At 50.8% G+C, this 19,075-nt stretch overlaps 1 protein-coding gene across 7 annotated transcripts in view; it reads right to left on the minus strand.

Moving 5' to 3' along the window:
* CPNE5 (copine 5) overlaps window positions 1-19,075 on the minus strand; it is a 99,444-nt gene that overhangs the window by 34,623 nt on the left and 45,746 nt on the right. For 3 of the 7 annotated variants that reach the window (XM_019029480.4, XM_055390305.2, XM_055390309.2), the window contains exons 8-10: window positions 17,009-17,059; window positions 16,647-16,710; window positions 3,467-3,570 (exon numbers count right to left, since the gene is read on the minus strand). In XM_019029480.4, coding sequence (XP_018885025.1) covers window positions 3,467-3,570; window positions 16,647-16,710; window positions 17,009-17,059 — 219 coding nt within the window. The remainder of the gene's footprint in view (window positions 1-3,466; window positions 3,571-16,646; window positions 16,711-17,008; window positions 17,060-19,075) is intronic. The other 4 variants (XM_055390308.2, XM_055390306.2, XM_004043925.5 and 1 more) reach the window with 2 other exon arrangements.

Raw genomic sequence — 19,075 nt, forward strand, 5'->3', positions numbered from 1 at the left:
TCTCCCCTCTCTGGGCCTCCAGCTCCTCACCTGTAAACCCAGGCAGTTACCCTCTATCAAAGATTCTCCATCTGCAATCCACAGAAGGATGAGCAGATGAACCTCAGGGGTCTGTGAACCCCAGAAACACTAGGAGAAATTAGATGTATGGGTCATTTGTGCCTGCTGCTCCCCTGGCCTAGAATATTCTCTCCTCCACTTCCATCTTTGTGACTCACTCCTCACTACCTTCAAACGCCATCTCCACGAAACCTCCCCTGACTACCGTATCTAAAATTGACAACTGCCTGGTCTCCTGCCTCTCACATCCCCTAGACTCCTCCCAGACTTTTTTTTTCTATTTCATTTGTCACCATTTGACATTTTGATATAGTCTATTTTTTCCTTATTTATTCTGCTCATGGTCTGTCACTAAAATGTAAGTTTCATAAAAGCAAGGATTTTTGTCTCTTTTGATCACTGGCACATCCCTAGTGCCTAGAACAGTGCCTGGCACTTCATAGGTATTCAGTAATTCTTTTTAAATGAATCAATGTATTTCTTGGGGGGCGAGTTTCCATAGCTTTCACTGGTATGTCAATCCAATGAAATTAAAGCCCCTAACTTAGACAATCTCTAAGACCCTTTTTGCTTTTCCCGTCTGAATCCATGAACCTGTTTTGCAAACTGAAAGTTTAGAATTGACTTATCCCAGATGGGCCTGAATCTGGTGTCCCTGCCCACGCCCCATGCCATGCTTGGCTGGACCCATCCTGGAGGCCAGCCCTGCCACATGGATGGGCAGTCACTACCAGGGCTGAGCTGGAGGCAGGGGCGTCTCTCTGAGATCTCCCACAACCTGCCCCAGCTACATCTCTGGTTGGAAAGGTCACCCAAATAAGTGCCTGGGCTCCACCCATACCCACACAGCCGGTGTCATTTCTTCTCTGGCAATTTTCAAGTCAAAATGTCATTCTGTCACCATGGCTTAGCGTTTTTCTTCTCTGCTCCTTCTCGCCCACCCACTGGAGTGTGGAGATGCATGTGGGAGACCTCCCCACACACCCCAGAGTTGGTGGTGAGGATGGGAATGGGGATGGGAGCAGGAGGGGCCACAGCTGCCCCTGACTGGGGCAGGCAGGTGGGGCAGGAAGAGGAGCCTGGGGCAGTGGGGGGAGGGGAGCTGGAGGGACAACAAGGAGTAGGGAATGGGTGGTCCCAGAGGGATGGGGGATGATACTGTGCAGAAGCCCTGCTAGGCTCCAAATACCACCCCCCAACCATCACACAGACCCTTGTGGACCCTCTGCAGCCTCCCACCTCTGGAACCACTGACTTCTCCCTTTCCCTCCTCTCGCTTGAGAGCCAAGCTTCACCAGGTGTTCTAAGTGATCAGGTGCAGCTCCAGGGGCACAGCAGGTGCCTCCTTGCCTTGTCCCTCCTCCTGTGGCTGGTGTGACAGTTCCCTCTCCTGGCTCCCTCACTGACCTTCCTCCTAACTGGGGGTGTCTCTGCAGGCCTTCCACTCCTTTCCCGGCAAACCCTCAGTGACCACCCTGTTCTCACCAGCGCAGCCATCGCCCTTTCACAGGGGCGAGATACTGGCCCACCGCTAGGCGGGCCTCCGGATCAGTTTCTTCAGTGCCCCACGGGATCCCCTAGAAGGGATCAGTGTCTCCTTGCCCCTGGAATGCTCCAGCTCACACTTGGAATGAAACTTGCCCCCAAATAAACTCCCACGACCTCCCGGGTCTGATCAGACCAGTTCCCCTGCTGCTCTGCAAGCACTCTGGGTTCCCTTGGCTCCACTGCCAGGGAGAGGGCTCTGACTTTGGTCCCATCCAAGTCCGGCCGAGTGAGGTCCCCTTATTGTCCTTTTGCCCCCTTCCTCCCCTCCCCAGTTCCTTCCCCTGCATTTCCACGGCACAGCTCCAGGGTGGGAGCTGGTAGTACCTCCCACCTGTTCACCATGTCGGTCACGAGGCTCTCCCTTTCCCCACACCCTCCCCACCCATCCTACACAGCGCTCTGCTAGAGCAATCTTTCCCAAGCACCCTTTGCAGCGCACCCCTCTCTTGCTCCCAAATCCCTCTCCTCCTCCTCCCAGCCGGCCCCAGCCAGACAAGCCCAGCTTGACCCTGACTCTGCCTCCCTGGAGGGGGCCTGTGTGGACGCCCGGAACAATATGCAGGCCTTTTCCTCCCCAACATGAAGTCAAGTCAAAGTCAACAGAATTATTTAAAGAAATCCTTCTGGGAGTCCTTTGGTGAGACAAAGAATCCTTTTGTCATGCAAATGATCATACCTAATTTCCCTTGTTTTGTACGTTCAGGAAAACTGATTTTTAAATCAGTTTTCCCTTTAACTGAAACACACCTCCTCCTCGCTGCTCCCCTGCCTAACCCCCCACCACCACACACACACACACACACACACACACAATTTCAAGGGGAATTGGGGGGACAGTCTTTCTGCCCTCTGGGCACACTTGCTTTGCCCAAACGTTTCTCCCTTCTCTAGCCCTTTATTCTTCCCTGCTCCCCCCACCCCCACGGCAGGGACCCATTTTCTTCCTCTCCTTTAAAACCTGCTTCCAAGTTTCCCTTCTCCAGCAGCGCTCCTCTAATTAACCTCCCTGGCCCCATCGCTTCCTCATTCTGCAGAATCCCAGCCTGTAAGTGGCCACAGCCTGCCAGAATCATGGCGCTTAAAGAGACTGTGGAGACCACATAATCCAACTGGTTCATTTTACAGATGAGAAAACAGGCCCAGAGAGGGGTCTTCACTTGCCCAGGGTCACACAACAGGGTGCTGGGGAGGACCTAGGTCCCCAGACCTTCCACCCAGAATCTGTCTCCCTGCATATATTACTGACCTACATTTGCCAACATGTTGTGTATGCTTCCATTTTATTGTGGGTGGCTTCTAGATTAGGGAGAAGAGAGGAGGAAATAGGGGCTTCAAAGTCTGGAGTTCCAAATGAAGCCTATGGCAGAGTGTGGGGCCAGGCAGCAGAAAGGGTCCAGACTGGCCCTGTTGTGTGGGCAGTAGCGGGGGGCCAGGCTGGGGGCTGCTCAGAGGGCTGTGAGGACAGGGGGCTGGGCTTGGAGATAGGAGCTGATTTGTGTAGAATGAAGGAGCTATCAGAGGTTTCCCATGAGGGACTGGCCCCCTATTCCTGCCCTAGCCCTGTTTTTGCCTAATCCCCCCACCCTCCAAATACCTAGCTCCCACCACTCAGTACTGTTGCTAAGACCCACAGAATGGCACCACCAGCTTAGAGGCTGCTGCCACCTCCCACCGACCACACCTAGGTGCTCAGGGCACTACCCTGGGGCCCCGGACTTCCACCCAGAGCCCTTGCCCTCTCTAGAGCAGAAGGAGATGGGCCCAAGCCACCCTGCCTGGCAAGTCACCACCACCCGTCCATCCTTGACCCCAGAAGGGACGAGAAGGCGCAGTGCACAAGTGCCCCCAGAAAACTCACGTTCCATCCTCGTTGCTTCTGTAGAATACCAAGAAGGGGTCAGATTTCCCAAAGAAATCTTTCTTGTCCAGCTTGTTGGCACAGAACTGCATGGTGGCGACATCCTGGTGGGAGGGAGGGAGAACGGGGTGTGAGGCAGGAGAAGGTGGAAGCACAGCTCCCAGACCCTGGCAAGCATGAGGAGTCCAGGCACTAGCCCTGGTTGGAATGCACCGACTAAGTGCCAGGCCCTTATTCCATCCTCAGACGGCCCCCCAGCAGGCCTAGCAGACCACTTGGGTGGGGAAGCACGTGGAGTCCACAGCTGCCCCAGTGTGAATCCTAGCTCTGCCACTTTCTCTGTGTGAACTTGGGCAAGGTAGGTGACCTCTTGGAGCCTCAGCTTCCCCTCTGGAACATGGGGTTGATGATAGCACACATCTTGTGGGGTTTTCATGAGGACAAAATGAGATCAAGTGTGTGACATACTTGGCAGAGTGAGGCACGTGGCAACCCCTTGATGGATGTGAACACACGTGGTTTCATTACACTTTCACTGAGCGGCTCGGAAAGGTGACATAGCAAACCCAAGGCCAGTCTGAGCTTGATCTGCAAGCCCCAAAGCCCTCTCTCTGGCCACATTGCCTCACCACCTCACACCTATGTGTGGTTCCTGGAGGAAGTTCGAGTTTCGGCATCACTTTCACACCCACCAACTCATGAGAGGCTCACCCAATGCTCTCAGGTAGATACAGTGGGGTCTGTGGCCCATTTCACAGCTAAGAAGCCAAAGGCTCAGAGCAGGGAGTGGCTTCCCCAAGTTCACCAAGCAGAGCCCACCTGCTGAGTCCCCAGCCCTGCTCCCTGCCCCAGCTGACCCAACACGCAGAGGTGTCCCGGCCCTGGTGAGGATCTCTGGACCCCTCAGCCCCTCAGCTCTCTGGGGCCAACGGGGCACCGGGCAGAGATGTCCCTGTTGTCCCCTTCACCCCTCCCGTGTGGCCTCTGCAATTTGAAAACTCTGCATCCTGACAAATCACCTTCGAACCAGCTGAGCTCAGGGCTCTGTCGTCCAGACCCCAGGACTTGCCCTGCTTTTGGGGTCACTCCGCTCCCTCACACATCCCCCCTTCCTATTTTTTTTTTTTTTTGAGACGGTGTCTCACTCTGTCGCCAGGCTGGAGTGCAGTGGCGCCATCTCGGCTCACTGCAAGCTCCGCCTCCCAGGTCCATGCCATTCTCCTGCTCAGCCTCCTGAGTAGCTGGGACTACAGGCGCCTGCCACCACACCCAGCTAATTTTTTGTATTTTTAGTAGAGATGGGGTTTCACTGTGTTAGCCAAGATGGTCTCGATATTCTGACCTCATGATCCGCCCGCCTTGGCCTCCCAAAGTGCTGGGATTACAGGCGTAAGCCACCGCACCTGGCCCCCCCTTCCTCTTAATGAGGGGGAGTGTCTTGAGAAGGGTGACCCACAGCCCAGTGAGGACCAAAACGGTGGCAGAGAAGAAGACGTAGCTCCCATGAAGTTGAAGGACTCAGTGACAAGGTTCAGCGGTGGCTACGGTGGTTAGGAATACGGCTGCTGGAGCCAGGCTGCCTACTTCAGTCCCAATCCCATCCCTCCTTAGCTGCGTGACTTAAGGCAAGTTATTCACCCTCTGTGTGCTCAGTTTCCCTACTTATAAAATGGAGGTAATGGCAGTGCCCATCTCATAGGCTCGTGAGATAAAGTGAGTTAACAGGAGTACAGCGCTGTGTGCGTGTGAGCTGTTATTATTTGAACACCTGTTTCCCTGCCCAGCCACAGTGTGTGTGACCTCTGTCCCTGCCCCACTCCCACCTCCAGCACCTCACATGCCTTCCCTCGGGGACATCTGATGACAACAAACACAGCCTCCATTCATTCACTCACTCACTCATTCATTCAACATTTATTAGATGCCGTCCGTGTAGGACAGTCACTGAGCTCAGCACTTTACACCCCTTATCATATTTAGTCCTCAAAATAATCCTTTGTTACTTTTTACAAGTGAGGAAGCTGGAGGTTGGAGAAGTTAGGTGACCTGACCGAGATCACCAGCTGGTAACTGGTAAAGCAGAAAATTCACACATAAATAAACTAATTTCAAAGTCATGCCTCTTCCAGTACCACTCTGCCCCCCTGAAAGAGAACAAATTACATTTCACCACTTCCCTGTTTTCTTTAGAATTGGCTGATTTCTTCAGACTCTGGGCTTGCCTGGGCAGGGAGGGGCTGCATTCCGGTTACCCTGGGATGGGGAAGAGGCTGTAAGCACAGGTGGTGCTGGAGACAGAATGACCTGCCCATGGAGGTGCCCAGGTAATGACGACTTTTATTATGCCTCTCATCATCGCCCACAAGACAGGGAGAAGGAAGCTAGATTGGGGGCTTCCAAGGCCCTAGAAGCTCCAAGAATCCTGGAGCCTCCAGAGAAATCTAGGACCTCAGGCCCCGAATAAAAGAACAGCTGACTTACTGAGCACTTACTAGATGCTAGGACCTGTGTTAAGCCTTCATACTTTATACAACCACACAAAATAACTCTTGTTTCCCTATTTTACAGATGAAGAAACTGAGGTTTTTAGAGGTTAAATCATATGCCCAAAGTCCTAGAGTGCGTAACTCAGACAGTCAGATTTCAGAGTTTTCACTCTTATCCCTCCAGAAAAGTCCCTAGGCTTCTAAAGCAGCAGGGCAGGCACACCCTCCTCAGGAGAAAGTTCTAATCCCATCTCATGCTGGATGGAAGGAACACTTTAAATGCCCCCCAAGGGAGCCCCATCCATGTCCTGGGACAGGGATGTGGCCCAGGACTTGATGGGCTACTCGCTGGCTGTATAAATTGGGGGGCCCAGAGCAGATGGAAAACGTGAGGCCCCCTGTTCAAAAACAATCAGGAGATTCAAGATAGTGACAGCAGAGCATTAAACCAAGCACAGGTCCCCGTATGACTACACAGGCCACACGCCTCTGCAGCTGGCCCTGTCTCCTTCCCACAGAGGTGACCCGCAGTGGCATCAGAAAACCACCAAGAGAGGCCCAGATTCCCAGGGGAGCAGCAGGGATGGCCCCAGCAAGGAACTCAGAGCTCAGAGCTCTAGTCCTGGCTCTGCATAGCCTTGAGCAGGTCACTCAAGCTCTCAGAGCCTCAGTTTCCTCGTCTGTGGAGCGTCGAATGGGATGACCACCACAATCCTTTTAAGCTGAGCAGTAGATGCCACATGGGAAACACTGAAATAGCTATCTCTTGTGGGGAGCAGTGGCACTCAGGGGACAGTGAGGAAAGCCAGGATCCCCCCAGCCTTCCCAGCCCTGGCCAGGGTTTGGTTGTCATCATCATGACCTCGCACAAATCTGGAAGTCGCCTGAGTGACACTCTTACCTGGAGAAACACAGGCAAGCCACCCAGGACCTGTTTAGCTTGCACTGGTTGACTATAAAATGCATACACTTGAAACAACCAAACAGAGGCCACAAAATCCAGAGACAACAGCTCTTAGTTTTGCTTCCTAGGAAACCCTCAGGCCCTGTGAGATCAGGAATGGGGGAGAAATATTAGAAAAAATGAAAGAACTTGACAGGCCATAAGTTCCAGGGACATTCAGTGCTCCACTGGGAGGGCTGCTGTCTCAGCCTAGCACCCGATGGCGAAAAATGGCACAAAGGGACAGGCACAGTGGCTCATGCCTGTAATCCCAGCACTCCGGGGGGCCGAGGCGGTGGATCACCTGAGCTCAGGAGTTTGAGACCAGTCTGACCAACATGCCAAAACCCCGTCTCTACTAAAAATACAAAAATTAGCCGGGCATGCCTGTAATCCTAGCTACTTGGGAGGCTGAGGCAGGAGAATCGCTAGAACCTGGGAGGTGGAGGTTGCAGTGAGCCGAGATCGCGCCACTACACTCCAGCCTGGGCAACAAGAGCGAGACTCTGTCTCAAATAATAAAACAAAAACCAAAACACACACACACACACACACACACACACACACACACACACACACACACACACAAAACGGCACAAAGGAGCCAAGGGCCACCTGGTTGGAATCCTAGCTCCGCCACCTCCCGGCTGAGCAGCTCCTAGTGGGTAACTTAACCTCTCTGAGGCTGGGTAATGTAGAAGAATAGCGCCCCCTTGTGAGCCTGTGGAGAAGGCGAAAGGAGATGGCCTGTGTCACATCCTCGTCCACAGTGCCTCACACAGAGCAGGAGGTAACACTTGCAGAGTGCCACCTCATACTGGGGTGAACCATATGAAATTGCCAATAATCAGCTGTTGTTTGCCTATGAAAATGGCAATATAATATGGTTCTACCCACACAGGCACACAGAGGGGAACAACACACACTGGGGCCTATCAGAGGGTGGAGGGTGGGAGGAAGGAGAGGATCAGGAAAAATAACTAATGGGTGCTAGGCTTAATACCTAGGGGTGAAATAATCTGCACAACAAACCCCCATAACACAAGTTAACCTACATAACAAACCTGTACATATACCCCTGAACTTGCAGTAAAAGTAAAAAAAAAAAAAAAAAAAAAAAGGTTCTACCTAGTACGTGCTATAGTAGGTAGATATAATGTTATATGTATTAATTCATTGAATCCTTTCAACAACTCTATGAGGAAGGCACTGTTATTCCTTTTTTGTTTTTCAGACAGGTTCTCTCTCTCTCTCTGTCACCCAGGCTGGAGTGCAGTGGTGCGATCTCCGCTCACTACAGCCTCAACCTCCTGGGCTCAAGCGATCCCCCTGCCTTAGGCTCCTGAGAAGCTGGGACCACAGGTGTGTGCCACAATGCCCCATGCCCAGCTAGATTTTTAAATTTTTTTTGCAGAGACAGGGTCTTGCTATGTTGCCCAGGCTGGTGTTGAACTCCTGAGGTCAAGCGATCTGCCCACTTCAGCCTCCCAAAGTGTTGGAATTACAGATGTGACCCACTGCACCTGGCTATTATTCCCATTTTAAAGATGAGGAAACCAAAGCACAGAGAGGTTAACACCCTTGCTTAAAGTCACACAGCTAGCAAGAGGTGCTAAGATGGGAACAAGACAGTCTGGCTCCAAAGATTAATAACTGAGATTCCAAATGATGACCTCAAGTCATCAAGATAAGTTTAATTACATTCTAACCTCAGTTTGAGAAGTCAGAGAAGTGTGAAATCCATTTTAGAAAGGCCTCTGTGCAAACTAGTTAAAATTAAAAAAAAAACAAAAGATTGGCTCTGAAACTCAGCTAACTGGAAAAATCCGCCAGTGTGCAACACTTTCTCCCTCTAACCCTGATGGCAGATAAGTGAGGCATTGCTGGGGGGTTGGCAGCTGATTTTGTTCCTTAGCCTTATCTGCCCTCCCTAATACAATCTAGACCCAGAAACATTTGCCAAAAGCCCACTGTGATCATCTGCATTGTTGCACCATTGTAGACTCTGTGGGGGATAAAACAGGCCTTCAGAGAAATTTCTAGACTGAAACGAAGGCAAGCTTCCTCCCTAATGGGTACCCATGCCACAGGGAAGTCCTTGAGACAAAGAGTGTGTAACTAACCGCCTGGGGGCTGTGCCTTGGAAGGTCACTCTGCCTTTCGTCAACAGTCATAGGAACAAGTGGAAGCTTGTGAATGGTTCAACCCCTTGATATATGTGTGAACCCAAGAAGAGGCTGGAGAAAGTGGCAATAAGATGGACAGGGCCAGCAGGATAACAGAGCAGCAAATTCTGGCTGAGGGTCAGAGGTTCAGCTGTTTGACAGCCTCAGCCTGAGAGCCGTGCTCTCTGAGCACATGAAATGCCGTGCCCTCGGCTGGGCATGATGGTGCACAACTGTAGTCTCAGCACTTTGGGAGGCCGAAGTAGGAGGATCGCCGGAGCCCAGGATTTCGAGACCAGCCTGGACAACATGGTGAAACCCCATCTCTACTAAAAATACATAAAAATAGCCATGTGTGGTGGTGCGCACCTGTAGTCCCAGCTACTCAGGAGGCTGAGGTGGAAGGATTGAGCCCAAGAGGTGGAGGTTGCAGTGAGCCATGATCATGCCACTGCACTCCAGCCTGGACAACTCCATCTCAAAAACAAAGAGAGAGAGAGGAAAAAAAAAAAAAAAGAAAGAAAAGAAATGCCATTCCCACCAGAAGCATCACTGGAATCAATCACAGAGAAGATAAAGCAGCTCCTGCAATATATAATTTCCTGCAATTTCTGTCTTTCACCCTATCTTTTTAAAAAACATATTAAGTTCTTCTAAAACATCAGGATTGCCTCCATTTGCATCTCTCCGCATGTTAATGGGGCTGCTGGGGAGATTATAGCAAACAGCCTTGCTCTCCAGAGTGGCCTGGTCTGCTCTGGCATGTTAGCCCTCCCTCCCCTGAAGAGGGCTGTGAAGGTTAGAGGTCAGGGGGAGAACAGAAGAAGGCTGTTGGGTCTCAATGGCAGCTTCCAGATTCAGAACAAGTATGAGGTGAGTGCAAAATTTAAAGGGGACTCAAAATTTTGGTCATCAAAAAAATTTTTTTTAATGTGACATTTAAAAAATCAAAATCAATGCAAAAGCTATAATAAACAGAATATCAAAATTTTAAATGAAGACATTTTATAAGTGAAGCAGAGGCACAGAAAAGTAACTTGCCCAGGGTCACATAGGGAGTAAGCAATGGCTTTTGGTCTGGATCCAAAGCTCAAGTTCTTAATCACCGTGCCTTACAACTTACATGCCCTAAGAAGCACTTTTAAAGCCAGGAACAGTGGCTCATACCTGGAACCCCAGCTACTCAGAAGGCTGAGGCAGTAGTATGGTTTGAGGCCAGGAGTTTGAGACCAGCCTGGGCAACATAGTGAGACCTCCATCTCTAAAAAAATAACAATTTAAAAAATTTAGGCCTGACGCTGTGGCTCACGCCTGTAATCCCAGCACTTTGGGAGGCCAAGGTGGGCAGATCACTCGAGGCCAGGAGTTCAAAATCAGCCTGGCCAACATGGTGAAACCCCATCTGTACCAAAAACACAAAAATTAGCCAGGTGTGGTGATGCATGCCTATAATCCCAGATACTCGGGAGGCTGTGGCAGGAGAATTGCTTGAACCCGGGAGGTGGAGGTTGTAGTCAGCTGAGACTGTGGCACTGCACTCCAGCCTGGGTGACAGAGCAAGACTCCGTCTCAAAAAAAAAAAAAAAAAAAAAATTAAAAAGAAGGGCCACGGTACATTTATTTTCTTCTCCTTAAAATGTGCTGGATTTTCCAAACCTCCTAGAATTAACATATTGTCTTTTTTAGTCAGAAAAAAATAAGACATCAATGAAAAAGAAAAAGAATCAGCACTCCAGTAGGAGGAAACACACCAGGAGCTGGGGGTGATTCTGTGAGTAGGGCCCTCTAGGAGGAGGAGGCTGGAGCTGGGCTCATGGGATAGGACGGCAGAAGCAGGAAACCTGGGACGTCAGCGAACACCCCACAGGCTGGAGGTTATTTGTACACAGATGGTGGGCACAGAAGCTGGTCTGAGAGCCTGGGCCTGTCTTTATGCATCGACTGTAATAACCACGTTGAGGCCAAGCTAGCTTTTCTTTGTTGTCTTAATGACTGACTTCCCAAACAATCCAATCAGTTGTGTATCTGTTGATTTGGTCATTCAGAGGCCAAAAACCCCAGATTGACCGTTTTCCCTCCCACTCACTGAGCCTGTGTTTCTGGGATACTAACCAAAATCCATCAACTGATGTTCAAAAGAAAAACAGGACGATTTGGATATGAGGATGTTCACTACAGTATTATTTATACTGTTTCCTAAAAAGAACAGCTTTGATAAATTATAGCCCATCCATACAATAGAGAAATAACATGCAGCTATTAAGTGCATGTTTTCTAAAAATGTATAATGATACAGGAAAAGGCAGGCTATAAAACTGGATACTATATTATATCAATTATAAGAAAAATTACGTACATGGACACTCAGCAAGAAAGCCTTGGAGGAAGCACATCAAAATGTCAACAGTGATTATATCTGGGTGACTTTTCCATGCTGTTTATATTTTTCTGTATTTTCCAACTCGTCCATAATGAATATGTAATTTTTTTTAGCATCAGGAAGAAATGCTTTTGTTTTGTTTTGGCTTTTTAAAAGCCAGATAGATTATTTCTAAGACCAAAAAAATTCAAACTAACCTTAAGAAGGGTGATGTTTGAATGCTGGTTACACGGGATGCTCATATCGGTCCCAGCCACAACACACGACTCTCCTATGTATCAACCTGCATACTTCCGAGTCTCAGAGAAACTTCACCACCTCCCCCACTTAACTTGACTCTTCCTTCTCATCTCTCTTTCTCCATGGCTCTTCCTTCTTCCCTCATCTTTCAGGTAGAGAAAATGGCCTCTCCCTGAAGCTTGTCTTTGGAACAACAAAAGTTTTGATTGTGTTGGGATCCAGGCTGCTAAGTTCCCCAGCTATGAGGTCCCACACAATCTGGCCCCAACTCCCACCATCACCACCCACAGTCTCATCTTTCCGATTCCTCATCCATCACTCCTGCCCCAGGGCCTTTGCACTGGCTGTTCTGTCTGCTTGGACCAATATTCCCCAGGTAACTGGAAGGGTTCATTCTCCCACCTGTCTATATATATTGGCATATTACATAGTATCTACACATTTTCCTTTGGGATAGTCAAGAGTGTGATAAAATAGTTGTTGTAAGAAGAGGCGCTGGATCTGCCAGGGCTGAGGACCACTGCTGTAATGTGATTGCTGGCTGGCATTTCTATCTCTCATACTAAATTAAAAATTCTGGGACAGCAGGGACTCAGTCAAAGCATATTTCCTGAACTGAAATGAAAGAATACATGAGCACGCTGGTGACACCTAAGGGGTAGGGAGGCCCCCAGGGGCAGTTATGGTGTGAAGTTATAACTCCCTTTGCAGGAGAGAGATGAGGCACACCCTTCTTCCTCCATCACTGCCTCCTCCATGACCACCGCCACCATCCTGGCTGGGACGGCCAGTTGGGTGGAAGGACCTGACTAGGAGGTGGTAAAGATGTACTATCCTGAGCCGGGAAGTCCTGACTCCAGAGCAAGGCAGGTCTGGGTGGCTGACAGGTCTCTAGGGGGAACCAAGGGGCTGGTAAGTGGAGGGCAAAGAGCTATCCAACCGTCTGTATTGACAACAACCCCTACCTTTTCTTTTTTTTTTTTTTTTTTGACAGGGTCTCACTCTGTGCCCCAGGCTTCAGTGCATTGGTGCAATCATGGTTCACTGCAGCTTTGACCTCCCAAGCTCAAGTGACCCTCCTACCCCAGCCTCCTGAGTAGCTGGGACCACAGGCGTGCACCACCACACCCTGCTAATTTAAAAAATTTTTTTTGTAGAGATGGTCGGGGGGGGTCTCACTATGATGTCCAGGTTGGTCTCGAACTCCTGAGCTCAAGCTATTCTCCTGCCTTGCTCAGCCTCTCAAAGTGCTGGGATTATAGGCGTGAACCCCAACCTCCACTGCTCAAAGCCAGCCTGCCTGCTGAGGGCAGTAGCCCCACAAGGAACAGAAGGTCGGTGACTGTTCCGTGTACCGTGAGGACTCGAGGCTCCAGGGGTGAGGGAAAGACTGAGGATTAGGAGTCCAAGGCCTGAGCTAGAATCCCAGCAATCTTAGGCAGACCACTAACTTCTCTGCATCCGTAAAACAGGGTTACTCACACCTACCCAGCCCCCCAGCCTTGCGGTCAGAATCAAATAAGACTAAATAAGAGGGTCTCGGTAAACCAATGTTGGCCAGTATTACAGGCAGTAACAATCGTTTTACTGCTTATTACAGGCAGTAACAATCGTTTTACTGCTGAGCAGAATTGAACCTTGGGTGATTCAGAAGGCCCTTCGGGAGACCAGCCTCATCACTGTCAACATCAAGTACCATTCGATAGTATTTGGATCAAATTCTGATTGTGGGAACTTCTTTGACATTTAAATTCCAGATGAACAAGGCTTTTCTATAACCTGTCAAACTATGCTGGTGACACACTGGAGTCCACTGTCATCCTTTGCTGGTTCCCACCCGCCCACGTCGTCCCCATGGATGAAGAGAGGGTTTGTCTACTTCGGCAAAATGTATTCATTTGAGCAGGAAGCCCTGCTCTGGTGAAAAATCATCTCTCAGACCCCACCCTCTTCCTTTGATCCTCCCACTGAATGCTGAGCTGGAAAGACGAAGCAAAGCTGTTCAGATGTAATTATTTTAATTCAGCCAGATGCTGGGAATTAGTCTCTTTTCCTTGCAAGGATTCTAGGGAGAGACAGAACTCAGCTAAAGATGCCCCAGAAGAAAAGGAGCTGACAATCTCAGGAGGAAGGGAGGGCACTCTCTGCCCCTGACATAGACCCCTGGTGCTGGAACAGCTTAAATCAAGAAAACTGCTGCTATCCCTGGGTGAAGGAGTAGGGAGGACTGGGGAAGAAGGAGGAAGAGGAAGGGTTTAACACCTGATAGGTATTAAACCTAAGACTGCTTACCAACCCCTGGAATGCTAGACCAGTAATGGCCACCAGCATTGTCTAGAGCGTTAGAATTTCCAAAGCGCTTTCATGTATGTGACTTTATTTGGTTATAAACTAGGAAGAAAGTCACCAGCTGGGCTAGAAGCTTGGGGAAACGCTGAATTTAGGTTCAAGGAATTCAGATGCACCCTTTCCTAGGCATCCGTTAGACACACTCACGTTCATGAACTCCTTTAATCCTCACAGCAACCCTATCAGCGCCAAGCTGCAGGTGGAAAACGGAGGCTCTGGGAGCTGCAACAGCTCTGTTCCACAGGGCAACTGATTTCTCTCCCTTGTCTGAACTCCAGTGGCATCCAGATCCTCAGCGGACACGTGTGTTTTGTCCATGACCTGGTGCTGAACACTCGGTCTGTGCTTCCTAATCATTCAGTCCCATATTCGTGATGGGTCCTCGGGAATGCCTACTGCACCCCGAGTCCTGCCCTGGGGGTGCACATTGGGTGGGGTTCATTCCCACTGTCAAGTGCCTTCAGATCCACTGAGATTAACAGATAAGCAACCCGGGTGAGCAGTCACATATGAATTTTTTTGGTCATCTCTAGACTGCCCTGTACGATCGATTCTGTGTTCGTGTGTCTTATTCTTCCACTGGAAGTCCTTGGAAACAGAGTTTGTAACACCACAGTCCAGTGGTTAAAGACCTTGGCTCTAGAACCAAACTGCCAAGTTTCAAATCTCTTCTACTCAGTGGCTGTGTGACCTTGGACAGATCAATTAACCTCTCTGTGCTTCAGTTTCCTTATCTATAAAAGTGAGGAAAATTAATGAGGACCGTAATTCATCAGATGTTATAACACATCATACTACATACTACATTATATATTATAATACATTAGATAAGTAAGTCAATACATGTAAACCACTTAGCACAGTGTATGGCCCAAAATAATGACTCAATTAATGTTCTCTAACACTGTTATACCTCTATACCAGCAGCTCTCAAAGTATGGACCAGGAACCCCGAGGGATCTGTGGGGTCAAAACTATCTACATAATAATGCTAAGATGAAGAGTTTTCCAGAGGTTATCTGACAGGGATTTCACAACAGATTGACTACAGAAGCAGCTATGAGAATCCAGATGTCTTCCATTAAGTCAGACATTAAAGAGATTTGCAAAAATGTAAAACAAGGCCACTCTTCTCATTAAATGATTATTGGGAGTTATTGTTGTTTTTCAAAATATGTGTTATTTTATTTATTTATTTTTTGAGATGGAGTCTCGCTCTGTCGCCCAGGCTGGAGTGCAGAGGAGCCGAGATTCCAATCTCAGCTCACTGCAGCCTCTGCCTGCAGGGCCCAGCTAATTTTTTGTGTTTTTAGTAGAGACGGGGTTTCACCATGCTGGCCAGGCTGGTCTCGAACTCCTGACCTCGTGATCTGCCTGCCTTGGCCTCCCAAAGTGCTGGGATTACAGGCGTGAGCCACCGCGCCCGGCCCCCAAAAATGCGTTATTTATGTTGACCCGTAATGGGTTCAACTATCGTTATTTTTAAAGGAATTAAATTATTTTTAAAGGAATTAATACATACATTAAAATTCTGTTTAAATTTCTAGTAGGGTAAATATTGATTGATAGCTGATCCATAGCACTGACCTCCCAGGAAGGTAGGAAAATCTTGTTTCTCCTGGTCATCCCTCCCAGCTCCATGGGAAGCTGTGTTCCCAGGGTAGCCCAGGCTTTGTTTACGCTTGCACCCTGCCTCTCCCTGCATCTGTCCCAGCCTCCTCTTCTCTCCAAGCCCCACCACTTTCCCACTTTTATAGCCACTCTTAGGTTAGATGGTGGTGCTTTTGGGGCTGAGCCCGGATCTTAGAATCAAGCTGACCTGGAGTAGAATCATGGCTCTGCTGTTTGTCATCCTTGAGCAGGTGACTTTGCCTCTCTGAGCCTCGATTTCCTCATCCATAGAATGGGAGTAACATTTTAGTACCTGCCTCTTAGGATGATTGTCAAGAGCAGCGATAACTTATGTAAAGTGCCTATTACTTGACAAATACTGACCATCACCATTATGATACTTTATCATTATTATTAATCATGAGGTCCCCTGAGCCCCTTCTTTGTGTGCTCAGCTGTCCCCATCTCCTGCTCCCCCACAGTCCCACAGAAAAAGCAAGACCAAGGGCTGCTTGGGACTGCAGACTTCTTCCCAACACATGCGTACGCACAGACACACTCCATCCGCCCCATGCAGGGTGTCACCCTACTCCAGAGCTGAAAGTGAAAAATGACAGCTAAATGTCAAGCACCCAGGCTTCCTTCAAGACTGAAAAGGTCTTTGCTGCCACAGTGTTGGTGCCAAGGCAGTCTCGGCTCAAGGACACGTGAGTGGCGGCTGTGATGGGGAGGGGAGGGAGCCCTGGCATGGGAGCTAGGGGACGGGGCTCAGCTGGGCTCTGCTGCTGACTGTGGGTGAGCTCCTTCTCCTCTCCGGGCCTCAGTCTGCTCAGCTATAAAAAGGGAAAACACCCACTAGCTCTGATGTTGCAAAATTCTATGACAGCCAGGTCAGCATCAGGAGCCCTGTCTACCCTCGATTCCCTCCAGGGGCTCAGGGAGGCCAGCCTGCACTCCATCACCCCCACCCCAACCACGTCCTGTGCTGGAGTCCTCTGCCACTCACCCTACAGTTGCTGAGCTCCTCAGCGGACAGGATGATGGTGCCACATTTCTTTCCTGGGACACCACTGGGAGAGGAGAAGATGAAAGAATGGAAAGCCAGACAAAGACAGAGCCATAAACCTGACACTCCCTCAATCAGCCCCCTGCCCATCCTCCCCCTCCCCCTACCATCCAGCAGATCGCCCCAAAGCCCCTGAGAAGACAGAGTCTCCTGAGATCCTTGTGGCAGTGTGGCCTAGTGCACTGCTTCCTGGGACCGGGTCCCCGAGCCTGGAGCTGCCCCACCCCTGCTCCCCGAGAGCCCACCAGGAAGGGTAGTGCCTGCAGTGAAAGTCCTAGAATTGGAAAAGCATCCAGACTCACCCGGAGGCTTCCAGACCAGTGGTTCTCAAACTTTCCATCCAAAGACCACTTCTGTGGGCAAAAGACCTCATGGGCTAGCCACCCCACCTCACACCCAGCTGACCCCCAGCGTCCCGGGACAGTCCAGCTCTGAGCCACTCTGATGTGTCACGGGAGGGAGGAAGGCAGGAGGGCTGGTGGCCCTTGCTGGCAGCTTGCCCAGGCTCCTTCCCATGGCTACCTCCCCTTAAATGCCTTGGCTGGGGTCTCCCTGGGAGTGAGAGATCCCAGCCGACTGTGCAGCTCCCCAGTGAAGTAGGCAACCAGGTCAAGGTCCGTGAAGTCGGTCCACCCCAGCACATCCCTCCAGGAGGGCAAGTTCTTCGGCTGGGGCTCCACCCAGGGGAACTGAACCACCTCTTCCCCTGGTTAGATAGGACCCCCTCCTTCAGGCACCATCCCAGCCCACTCTAATGTTTGGGACTAAGCCAGAGGTGGGGGAGTCCCAGTGTAGTCAGGGGCCACTGGGAGGGAGAGGAAAATGTCGGATTGTCCAGCAGCTCTGTGACTTTGGGCTCATTCCTGTACCTCTCTGAGCCTCAGTTTTCTCCCCTATATAATGAGTGTGACCGTATATACCACACAGTGCTTGGCACAGAGAAGGCCCGCAGTGAGCAGCATCCCCCTCCCTACACCCTTTACTTCACAATTGTGCAATGCTGGTAAAATCCAGCCTCACACCTCAGGCCAGCCACAGGGCCACCAGCATGCTGTCTGTGGAACACACTTTGAGAACCACTGATGGAGCTCTTCCCAGCACCAGCTATTGGAGGGAGAGGCTCTCAAACAGAGGAGGCAGGGGAGGAAGGGAAGCCGGCCCTGGAGGGCTGGCAGGACAGCCCAGATCTCTCCAAATCAGGTGAGCAGAGCAGGGGCCACATCTGGGGCATCCCCTGCCACGGACAGGGGACAGTGCCTGCCAGGTTGTCCCCCTAGACTTGGGCAGCTGAGCTGAGTGCCTCAAAGCCCTTCCCCACCCGCTGGTCTGGTCCTCCATGGTAGTAAAGACATGATTTGTTTGCCCAGGGAGATAGAATCCTCCACGCCAGCCTCCTCCGCCCCATGTTTCTCCATCTGTTCCTCTCTTTGCCTCTGAGTCCTTCTTCTATTTCCGATCCTTCTTTCCCTCCTCTCCAGCCCCAACCTGCTCCCACCTTCTTGGCCTTCCTTTCTCTCTCTCCCTCCCTCCCTGTCTTTGTATCTCTGTCTGACTCCTGCTGCCTCCCCAGTTGCTGCTTCTCTACTCTCCAGGTGAATTAGCATCCATGCTCTCCCTGGGCTGTGAGCATCCCTGGGCCCGCTGGAGGCCCCTTCCCCACCTGCAGCTGGTGCAGTGGCATATCCAGCTGCTGCAACCTCAATTCCTGAGAGCTCTCAGGGAAGGCCAGGGGAGCTCTGCTTACCCCAACAAAATGCCCTTCTGCAGAGGCCCCTCCAGGCAGAGGTTCCCTGCCCTGCACACCCCCACCTCCAGCCCCGGTGGGTGAGTGGGCGTGAGAAAGAAGCCAGGGTGGGAACTCCCCAACCGGGAAAGAAGGGGAGGGAAGGAGGGGGAGGCTCTGCGTTGGCCACATTTGCATGAGGCCAGCCGAAACCAGATGGTCAGGGTGGTGGAGTGAGGCTGGCCCACCGCAGCTGGCGAGCAAACGAGCAAACGTGAAAAGTGGGGATTCAGCTGGATCTACTCTGTGGTGAGGAGGAGGCGGACATCCAGCAGCCAAAACAAGGGAGGGGAACAGGGGGGAAAGGATAAAGACAGGGGAGGAAAGAGGGGGAGAGAAGGGTGGGGATTGGGGGCCTAGAGAAGCCAGGCCAGGGAGAGGGGAAGGGAACAGAGAGTGCCCAGCCCCACTATTCCTAGACAACATCCCCCACCTGTAAGCCCCACCCTCTCTCTGAAGTCCCAGGAGCCACTGGGGCTTGAGATGCCCAAGCTCTAGCTTGGATGGGGGAGGGGCCCACTGCCGAGTGGGGGCCTCTGTTCAGGACCCAAAGAGCCTGGGAGCCTAAGGAGGAACCCAGGACTCT

Source organism: Gorilla gorilla, chromosome 5 (assembly GCF_029281585.2).
Source record: "Gorilla gorilla gorilla isolate KB3781 chromosome 5, NHGRI_mGorGor1-v2.1_pri, whole genome shotgun sequence".
Classification (NCBI taxonomy): Eukaryota; Metazoa; Chordata; class Mammalia; order Primates; family Hominidae; genus Gorilla; species Gorilla gorilla.